We start from the raw sequence: 11,435 nt of genomic DNA, 5'->3' as shown, positions 1-11,435 counted from the left end.
AATGATGACCCTGTACGCGAGACAGCAAAAGAGACACAGATGTGTAGAACGGACTTTTGGACTCTGAGGGAGAGGGTGGGATGATTTGGGAGAATGGCATTGAAACATGTATACTATCATATAAGAAATGAATTGCCAGTCCATGTTCGATACAGGATACAGGATGCTTGGGGCTGGTGCATGGGGATGATCCAGAGAGATGATGTGGGGTAGGAGGTAGGAGGGGGGTTCATGATTGGGAACTCATGTACACCCGTGGCGGATTCATGTCAATGTATGACAAAACCAATACAGTATTGTAAAGTAAAATAAAGTAAAAATAAAATTTTTTAATAAAAAAAAAAAAAAACAATACTCTACTCTTGGAGAGGGCTTCCCAGGTGGTACTAGTGGTAACAAACTCACCTGCCACTGCAGGAGATATAAGAGACCTAGGTTCGATCCATGGGTCAGGAAGATCCCCTAGAGAAGGATATGACAGACAACCCACTCCAGTATTCTTGCCTGGAGAATCCCATGGACAGAGGAGCCTGATGGGCTACAGTCCAACCAAGACCAGAAAAGGCAGTATGAATTATTAGATGTAAGTGGATAGGAGACATTCTCCTGATTTTCCTTGATCTTAGAATGCATGGGAAGAGAGGGACCCTGCAGTCCATAGGGTTACAAAGAGTTAGACACAGCTGAAGTGACTTAGCACACATACACTATCTGAGATTTTTTTCTTCAAATGAGTCATGGATTACTGGGAGAGAAATGGAAGCCTGGCCAACCAGATCAGCATGAAATGGCTCACACAAACCATCCTCACATTCCATAGAGTGAAATACAGATTTCTGGTATTCAGTGTTTTAGTGATGTTGATGAATTATTGGTAACCTTTGCTTCACATACTTTTCTTTCAGACTGAGGTAGCCATATTTAGTTATCTATACCAACATTTCTTATTGTTTCCAAATATCCACATGACTGACTTTTAGAGAGTTTGATCTGGACATAAGGTGCCATCTCTACATTGATTCAGTGGTATTAAATGCTAAAAGAGTCATTTAAAATAAGTAAATAAATTGTTTAAAAAAAAAAACTAAAAATAGAACTACCGTTTGACCCAACAATCCCACTACTGGGTATTACCCAGAGAAAACCATAATTCAAAAATACACATGCTCCCAAATGTTTACTGCAGCAGCATGGAAGCAACCAAATGTCCATCAGCAGAGGAGTGGATAAAGAAGATGTGGTTCATCTATTGTTTCTAGAAAGACTACCTCTCACAGCAGCTTCTGAAGGATAGGTTCTTACCTCAGGGGTAAGAAAATACCTCAACCCCCTTCAAGTCACCCATTTCAGATTCTTGGAGCCCCTGCCCTTCCTGTCCTTTTCCCACTCCACATCTCTACCTGTGAAAATCCCACCAACATTTCAGAATAAGCTTAAATTCATTCCTGTGCCATCAGGGGCATTGAGCAAGGATCAAAAGTCAGAGCACCAGTAACATACCCCTGGAGAATAGTCCCTGAATGTCCAATGGTGTCACTACAGGGCCCAGGGCTCAGACACAAATTAGCTTCAAGAAAGTACAAAGAAGCAAAATAAGGTAGCCATAGGGAAGAGGAGTTCCAGGAAGAGAAAGAGGCAGAAGCAGCAAAGACAGCAGGTGTTCACAGCTTCTCATAGAGCTGCTGATCCAGCTTCTCAGAACAGAATGCTTTATGGGCCAACCTGATCAAAAAGGAGACAAGGCAAGCTGACTGACAGGATCTTAGCTCGACTTCTATCAAACTTTGTCCCAGGAAAGCTGAAGTGGAAGAGTGAGGGTGAAAATTAAAACCAAAAAGATTTTCCTGGCCATGTGGCAAGAGACACTGAGCCACCACCATTTTTTTTTTAACTCCAAGAAAATTGTAGGGCCATGGTACAAAGAGCTTGCCTTAGGGTTTAGGTCTAAACAAGTCAAATTAAATGTGCAAGACCCACTGAAGGAAATCCTGGGTTTCAGCCCTCTATTAGGGAATCCTTGTTAGGAAAATTGTTAAACAGAAGTGGAGTAAATAAGGCTTGAAAATTGGAAACCTGAGTCTGGTTGATGATTTTTGTTTAGAAGACTACATTCTAGCTTAAAATACCAGGAGATAAAGAAAAAGGGCTAAGGTAATAGAACTAAAGAGCTCAGAAGAAGGAGAGGAAGGTAAAGTAGAAAATAGAACGGGGACTCTCCAGGAGTTAATTCCTACTTTACCCAGAATCTTCTTGACACACATAATGTCATCATCCAGGAACTCTGGCAGGAGTTACAGGGGGTGGGAAATGAGAGAGCTAAGTATTACCCAGAAAGGTAATGAGTGTCTCTGTTCCCTAGTCCTTCTCAGAACTAGAGATTTGTGCTTGTTGTCTTTCTATATGAGAAATCCAATACAATAATGCCTCCCCTAGGTAAGGACTCCCTTCGCTTTTCTCAGGCATCACCAGAGGAATTACCAACTTCATCAACTGGATTACTCTGAAAATGCCAGAGTAGACTGGCAAGATCCCCAAAGTAGACTTCAAGTAGATTTCAAGATCCCCAAAGAGCTCAGAATATCTACCTGTGAACTTCAATAAGCTATCTGTGAATTTAGTGATGATGAAATTTTCTAACAGCCTCTTGCTCAGTATTATCAAGTCCCACAGTTGATGTGGAATCCAAGATAATGAAGCGAGAGGTGTGCTTTACACCAAAAAAGACTGTCACAGGAGTAGGCAATCTCAAAAAGAAAATCAAACCTGGAGGCTCACACTTCCCATTTTTACGTGTTAGCACAAAGCAACAGCAAATAAAACACTATGAGACTATGAGGCATAAAGACATACATACAGATGAATGAAATGGATTGGAGATCCCAGAAATGAACCCACCCATCTATGGTGAACTTGATTTTAGACAATAGTTAACAATATTAAATTGCAGGAAAAACGTGTTTTTAAAAAATGGTGCTGGGCAATTTGCTATCCACATGAAATTGGACTCTTTCCTCCTACCATACACAAAAAATAACTTAAAATACATAAAAAGCTTGAACGTTAAGAAGTAAAATTACAACCAGCACACCATATCCACAGGTTCCACATCTATGGACTCAACCTACTCCAGATTGAAAATATTAGGAAAAAGAAATTACAATGTTTCAAAAAGTAAAACTAGAATTGCCATATAAAAGCAAATATTTACATAGCATTTACATTGTAATTACAATGTTTATATAGCATTTACATTATACTAGCTGACATAAGTAATCTAGAAATTATTTAAAGCAAATAGGAAGATGTGCCTGTGTTATACGGAAACACTATACCATTTTACATAAGAGACTTCAGCACACTTGGATTTTGATGTACCCAGATGTCTTTGAACCAATGCTCCACAGATACCAAAGAATGACTGTATAAATGCTCCAGTGAAACACTGGGATAAATCTTGAAATTAGTGGTGATTTCTTAGATCTGAGAGCAAAGCACAAGCAATGAAAGAAAAAAAAAGATTAAATGGATTTCCTCAAAATTAAAAACCTTTTTGCATCAAAAGTTCAAATCAGAAAGTGAAAATATAGCCCACAGTATTTAAGAAAATATTTTCACATTATTTATCTGATGTATCATTATCCAGAGTATATCAAGAACTTTTGCAATTTGTCAACATAAAGACAAACAAGCCAAGTTTAAAAATGAATAAATGACTTCAATAGACCATTCTCCACACAAGACATACAAATAGTCAGCAAGTAGATGAAAACATGTCAAACAACATTAGTCATGATGGAAATGCAAGTTAAAACAGCAATGCAACAATTCCTTCACATACTCTAAAATGGTTAAAATCAAGAAATCTAAAAATAACATAGATTGGCAACAGTGTGCAGAAATTGGAACCTTTAAACATTATTTGGAAAAATGGAAAAGATGTAACCTAGGTTAAGACTATAAACATACAATTAACACATGGTTCAACAACTCCACTCCTAGACATATACCCCAAAGAAATGATAACATGTACAGACATATTGATAACAGCACTGTTCACAATAGCCAATAGGAGAAACAAAGCAAATGTCCATCAAAGGATAAATGGATAAACAAAATGGAATACATCCATAAACAGCTGTATTATTGACCATAAAAGAAATAAAGTAAGATGGTTCGGCCACTGTGGAAAATAGTATGCCCATTCTTGAAAAACTTAAACCTAGAATTAAAGTATGATCAATTAATTCCACATCAGGGTATATACTCAAAGGACTGAAAGCAGGGACTAGAAAAGATATAGGTACACTTATATTCATAGTAGCATTAACCACAAGAGCAAATGGATAAACTAAATGTGGCATATACACAAAGTAATATAATTCAGCCTTAAAAACAGAAGCAACCATAAATAGGTGCTGGATTTTGTCCAAAGATTTTTCTGCAGTTATTGAGATTATCATATGATTTTTATCTTTCAGTTTGTTAATATGGTATATCACATTGATTAATTTGCATATATTGAAGAATCCTTGCATCCCTGGCATAAATCCCTCTTGATTATGGCATATAATCCTTTTAATGTGTTGATGGATTCAGTTTATTAGTGTTTTGTTAAGGACTTTTGCATCTGTGTTCATCAGTGATTGTTGCTGCTCAGTTGCTCAGTCATGTCTGACTCTTTGTGACCCCATGAACTGCAGCATGCCTGTCTTCCAATATCTCCCAGAGTTTGCTCAAATTCATATCACTGAGTCAGTGATACCATCCAACCACCTCATCTTCTGTTTCCCCCTTCTCCTCCTGCTTTCACTCTTTCCCAGCATCAGGGTCTTTTCCAGTGAGTCAGCTCTTCCCCTCAGGTGGCCAAAGGATTGGAGTTTCAGCTTCAGCATGAGTCCTTCCAATGAATGTTCAGGACTGATTTCCTTTAGGATTGACTGGTTTGATCTCCTTGTAGTCCAAGAGACTCTCAAGAGTCTTCTCCAGCACCACAGTTCAAAAGCATCAGTTGTTTGGCCCTCAACATTCTTTATGGTCCAACTCTCAGATCTGTACATGACTACTTGAAAAACCACAGCTTTGGCTAGGCAGATTTTTGTTGGCAAAGTAATGTCTCTGATTTTTAATACACTATTTTGGTTTGTCATAGTTTTTTTCCAAGGAACAAGCATCTTTTAATTTCATGACTGCAGTCACCATCCACAGTGATTTTGGAGCCCAGGAAAATGAAGTCTGTCACTGTTTCCATTGTTTCCCCATCTATTTGCCATCCTCTTTGCTTTCTGCCATTAGGGTGGTGTCATCTGCATATCTGAGGTTCTTGATACTTCTCCCAGCAATCTTGAATCCAGTTTCTGCTTCATCCAGCCCGGCACTTAGCATGATGTACTCTGCATATAAGTTAAATAAGCAGGCTGACAATATACAGCCTTGGCATACTCATTTCCCATTTTGAACCAGTCCCTTTGTTCCATATCCAGTTCATCAGTGATATGGGCCTGTAATTCTTTTTTTTTTTTTTTTTTGTGGTATCTTTGTCTGATTTTGATATCAGGGTGATGGTGGCCTCATAGAATGAGTTTGAGAGTGTTACTCTCTCTGTAATTTAATGAAAGAGTTTAAGAAGGATAGGTGTTAGCTTTTCTCTAAACTTTTGATAGAATTCACCTTTGAAAGCTTCTGACCCTGAGCTTTTGTATTGGAAGATTTTTTTCATAGTTTCCATTTCAGTGCTTGCGATTGGTCTGCTCATATTTTCTATTTCTTCCTGGTTCATTTCAGAAGGTTGTACTTTTCTAAGAATTTGTCTGTTTCTTTAAGGTTGCCCATTTAATTGGCATATAGTTGCTGGTAGTAGTCTCTTAGGATCTTTTGTATTTCTGCATTGTCTGCTATAACTTCTCCGTTTTCATTTCTAATTTTATTGATTTGAGTCCTCTCCCTTTTTTTCTTTATGAGTCTGGCTAATGGTTTATCAATTTTGTCTATCTTCTCAAAGAACTAGCTTTTAGTCTTATTGATCTTTGCTTTCTTTTTCTTCATTTCTATTTCATTTATTTCTCCTCTGGTTTTTATGATTTCTTTACTTCTACTAACTGTGGGGGGGGGTTGTTCTTCTTTTTCTAGATGCAGCAGGTGTAAGGTTAGGATGCTTATATGATGTATTTCTCGTTTCTAGAGGTAGGATTGTATTGCGGTCAACTTCTCTCTTAGAAGTGTTTTGCTGCACCCCAGAGGTTTTGAGCCATCATGTTTTTGTTGTCATTTGCTTCTAGGTATTTCTTTTTCTTTCTAAATTTGTTCAGTGATCTCTTGGCTATATAGAAGTGCATAAAATAACTTCAACATCTTTTTCCATCTTAAATGTTTCATCATTTTATTTTTATAAGCATAAATATTATTTAAAGTATAACAAAATGAGAAAGAATGGAAGGAGGGAGGAAAGAAGGGTAGGAATTCCAAGCTTTGAAATAAGAAACCTTAGAATGCTATTATATTTTTTCTTTAGAAATTATTGGCCACCCAAGGGTACCTCTTAGATGATGCAACTCTCTGAAACAAGACTAATACAGGGAATAAATAGCTGGCCCTGGAGAACTCATTCAGATCAGAGCAAGCCTCCTTCCTAAGGGCCTCTCCAGGGACTCTTTAGACACTCTCAAGGTCTAAAGCTGAGATAAAGTCCCTCTAGCCATTGTTATTCTGGAGGCAGAGTCAGAAGTCATCCCATTGGACAGAAGGACTATAGGAACATTTCCTTACTCTAGAAGCCCCACCTCTGCATCTTCTAAGGGAAAGTTGAAAGAATCACATGAAGCCTTACTTATATCTGTGGCTTTGCTCCAGTGTTAAAAAGAATGCCATTCAGGTATCTTCCACTGAGAACATCTCTTGTTAGCATAAGGAACCCAGGTGAAGAAAAATATCCTTCTCATTCAGCTACATCTTCTCCTAAAACTATCCAATCTGGGAACTTGTGAGTTTACAAGCCACAAATAGTAACTAGATCCTCACTCATCATCCTCTTGAGTTAGCCTTCAAGGGGAGAGAGGCCATCACTTGGTGTTCCTGTGGCCTGGACTAAACCCTCTCACTGTCCATCTTAGCAGGTATTCTAGGGACTCTTTTTTTCTCTGCTCTTTTTTTTTTACTATCACATTACTGTCTCTCTCATGCACAGAAGGTGGTTCAAATTTGACTTGGCTTTATCCAAATCCTCTGGTACCAACTCAGAGAATTCATAGTTTTCATAGACTCTAGCGTTAAGTCCTGAGATTACAATGCAAACAGTGAACATTATAAATTCACAGAAATCCTGGAATGGGGAACTGTTGGAATAACTAACGTGCACAGCCCTCACCTCCAATTTGAGGGCTTCCTCATGCCTGGCTCCCATGAAACCAGACTATGACTGTGCCACTTCTGTATGGGTTGACACAGAAGGGGAGAAATTTCCATTTAGTACCAGAGATATCCAAGGAAGATTGTCTCCAATCTGTTTTTTGTAAATATTTGTTCATTTTTATTTATTTATTTGGCTGCACTGAGTCTTAGTTGTGACACTCAAGATCTTCAATCTTCGTTTTGTGGTATGGGGGATTTTTAGTTGTGGTATGAGAACGCTTAGTTGAGGCATGTGGGATCTAGTTACCTGACCAAGGTTTGAATCTTGGCTGTCTGCATTGGGAGTGCAGCGTCTCAGCCATTGGCCCCTTAGGGACGTTCATCTACATTCTTCAGAATTTCTAAGATGGTATGGACTTTAGAAACCATCTAAAGTTTTCCAAGATTTTTTTTTTTAATAAGAAGTGCAAATGACTTATTCATGAACTTACAGTGAGCAAGAAAGGTCCTGTGCCATCAACTGTCACAATACTTCTATTAATCATTCAACATACATCATGGACTATCAGTCAGATGGTTGGCCAAAAGCTTTATTGCTTACTCACTATGCCTGTGAGGCTTCCTGTGGTTTGAACTCTGTTGCTTTTGTAACTGGAGAACAGCACTTCTCAGTGCTCTGGAGACTATTTCCACTCCCTTCATTTCCTTCTTCAGTCTGAATAATGTCTTTTCTCTTCTCCTTCCTTTCTAGGTTTGATTCTCTACACTCTTCCTTCTCACCTTTTCCACCTTATCCAATAGATTATTGCCCTGAGCTGGAAAGGGTTGATGAGGTCTGACATGGCTAGGTTACCTCTGATACACAAACTGTCTTTGGTCAGTCCTAAAGCTTTATTCATAACACCTCATTCTCAGCCATGCTCTGAGACTCATAGCACACTGGAGCATTCTTTTCTGTTCTTATCCCTCTGAAGGAAATCTCTAATGCTCCATGGAAGTTGGCAATACAACCACAGTCACTTTCTTTATTCTGCAAGGACTATCCAACAACCCTCAGATCCAGGTAGTACTCTTTGTAACATTCCTGGTGATTTACCTCCTGATCCTCACAGTGAACCTGCTGATGCTGCTGGTGATCAGGACTGATTCCCACCTGCACACCCCCATGTACTTCTTCCTCAGTCACCTCTCCTTCCTGGATGCTTTCTATGCCTCAGTCATTGTGCCTAAGCTCCTAGAGAACCTGCTTTCCAAGCAGAAAACTATATCCCTCCTAGAGTGTTTCACTCAGATCTCCTTGGTCATATTTTCAGGGGGCACTGAAACCTGCCTCCTTTCAGTCATGGCCTATGACCGGTACCAGGCTGTGTGCCACCCGCTGTCATATGTGGTGACTATGAACAAGAAGATATGTATTGGCCTGGTGGGAGCCTCCTGGGCCATAGGAATGGGGACTGGCCTGCTTAACACCATCCTCCTGGCTCAGCAGCACTTCTGTGGCCCCAGTCTCATCCGCAGTTTTGCCTGCGAGTTTCCTCCAGTGCTCCTGTTGGCCTGTTCTGACCCCTACATGAGCGTTGCCTCCATCCTGACCACCATGGTGGTCCTGGGCCTTGGCACCTTTGTCCTAGTGCTGGTTTCTTACACTCATATCATCATGACAGCCTTGGGGATCGACTCTGCCTCAGGTCAGAACAAGATCTTCTCTACCTGCTCATCTCACGTTCTTGTGGTCACCATCTTTTATGGTTCAGGAATTTTCAGGTATGTCATTGTTACACCTCCAGAATGTAAATGCAGGATATTTTTCACTCTAACGTAACCTTGAACTACAGAACAAAACATTGCAAAGTAGCAGGAAAAGAGTTGTACTGGAATTCAGAAGTTCCTGGGTCCTATTTATGGCTCTTTTGTGGACTAGATGTGTGAATTATAAAATATCCATTTTCTTTCTGGGAGTTGAATTTTTACATAGTTAAGCTCAATTTTAATATGTATTACATCACAAAAGAAATATTATTAACCTCATTTTCCAATTAGAAACCTGAGTTTCAGAAGTAACCAGGTACTTTATCAAAGTTGCCGGAATAAGCTAGGAATCAAAGCAAAATATAAACCATGTTTCACCGACTTGAAACCTCAACCCCTTTTCTACCAAGTTTCTCTTAAGCATAAACAGCTGTAGTTGATGAATCCTTATTCCCAGGAAACAAAGTAACCAATGGCCTGTGCTCTTTTCAAGTGAACTGGAAATGGATTTGCACAAGTTACTCCAAACTTTCTTCATCTGGTTGTTACTTGGAGAGAAGTCAGGAGTGGGAATGGATAAGGAATGATCTAGAAGAGTTCACTTGAGCCTGAGAGCAAATCTCTCCAGATTTCTTTGTCTCAGTTTCCTCATTTGCCATAAAGGTATAATAAAATTACTCCCACCCACTTCACAGAAATGTTTGGAGGAATAAACTAAAAGATAAAAAATGAGAAAAAAATGACTATCTTTTTTAATTAAGCATGCAAAACCCACAAAGAACATTCCAATGAAAATGGCACAATTGCAAAAAAAAAAAAAAACAATTTTAATGCTTCTTTGGGAAATACTCCTTGTGACACTTAAGATACACTAAAAATTTTAATATTACTATTTTGTATTCATATCTCATGCTGAACACATATTTATCTTTCATTTTATTTACACAGCTTGGATTATTTTCTAAGCCAAAGACAAACGTGCTTAAAAGGACAAATGATTGTTCCACTAAGCATTAGAAAAATAATGTGCTGTGATTTGGGGATATTTCTCAGAGTCATAAATGTTAGGAAAAATGATAGCATTATTGGACTAGCATTTAGTTTTGTAAGGAACAATCATCACAAGATTAGAACATGCATATATAGGGAAAAGAAGAGGGGAAAAAATCCTCACATTATCATCATAACTATTAAGGAAAGTCACTTTGAAAACTGTGAAGCGCTACAGAAATGCCTGAAATTTTCTTTAGTTCTAGTCTAACCTGTACCAGTTGATATGTTGAAGAACTTCCTTTTTCTTTGGAAACTCCTCTAACATTTTGCATAATATCACTCATGTATGGAGGCATTTGAAGGCAGCAATGGCTGACTTCTCAATAATAATACAACCATTTCTAGATGCTTTTACCAATGATAGTTGACTCAGCTCTGAGGACCCTCTTGGCCAGTCTGGGATGGGATGGGATGGACTGTAGCTGGCAATGGCATTGTGGCCACTGTCCTGAGCTCATTTCTGTCCTTTGTGCAATTCCCTTCAAGGTACATGACTCCAGCTTCTGGCTCAGCCCTGGAGCAAGTGCTATCCATGCAGTACAGTGTGGTGACTCCGCTACTGAACCCCCTTATCTACAGTCTGAAGAACCAGGAGGTGAAGGCAGCTCTTAGGAGGATGCTGACCAGGAAACCCAGGCTTACCTTCTAACCCAGGCTCTACTGCCTCCGTGTAATCAAAGAAAAAGTCAAGAGAAGGAAGAGGACATATAGAGAGTTTCACTTTTAAGCTATCTCAGCATGAATTCTTCTCCACAACAGAAGCCTTAGTTCCTCTGACCCCTGTGCCTTCATCCAGTCAAGCAAGATGGGGAAACCTCCACAGAACTGATGGCACTCCTCCACAGATGACCCAGTCACCACACAGGAAAATCTTCTCAAAAACCATACAGAGGAATTCTCAAAAAACAAAAATAGAACCACTCTATGTCCCAGAAATTCCACTTCTGGGAATATATTCAAAGGATATGAAAATACTAACTTAAAAATATATCTACACACCCGTGTTCATAGCAGCATTATTTATAATAGTCAATATATGGGAAAGAATCTAAGTTTTCTTAATGGGTGAATGGATAAAGAAAGCATGGAAAAGCAACTGAATATTACCCAGCCATAAAAATGAGGAAATTCTACCATTTGTGACAACATGGATGGACACTGAAGACATTATACTCAGTGAAATAAGTCAAAGAAACACAAACACTATATGATCTCACATGCAGAACCTAGGGAAAAACCAGACTCATAGCAAACAAACATGTAGTTGTCAGGAGTGGAAAGTAGGAAGA

At 39.0% G+C, this 11,435-nt stretch overlaps 1 protein-coding gene across 1 annotated transcript; it reads left to right on the top strand.

The window, feature by feature from the left end:
* The first annotated feature begins 8,335 nt into the window (after positions 1–8,335).
* On the top strand, positions 8,336–10,795 carry LOC120861234 (olfactory receptor 8S1-like). Its single transcript, XM_040236868.1, has 2 exons — positions 8,336–9,108; positions 10,633–10,795. Exons 1-2 carry the CDS (start codon positions 8,336–8,338, stop codon positions 10,793–10,795), a joined length of 936 nt encoding a protein of 311 aa, XP_040092802.1.
* Positions 10,796–11,435: the final 640 nt, after the last annotated feature.

The sequence above is a fragment of the Oryx dammah genome, unplaced genomic scaffold, assembly GCF_014754425.2.
Source record: "Oryx dammah isolate SB20612 unplaced genomic scaffold, SCBI_Odam_1.1 HiC_scaffold_11232, whole genome shotgun sequence".
Classification (NCBI taxonomy): domain Eukaryota; kingdom Metazoa; phylum Chordata; class Mammalia; order Artiodactyla; family Bovidae; genus Oryx; species Oryx dammah.
Note: the sequence above shows the minus strand (reverse complement) of the source record. Positions and strands in the feature narration are given on the sequence as shown.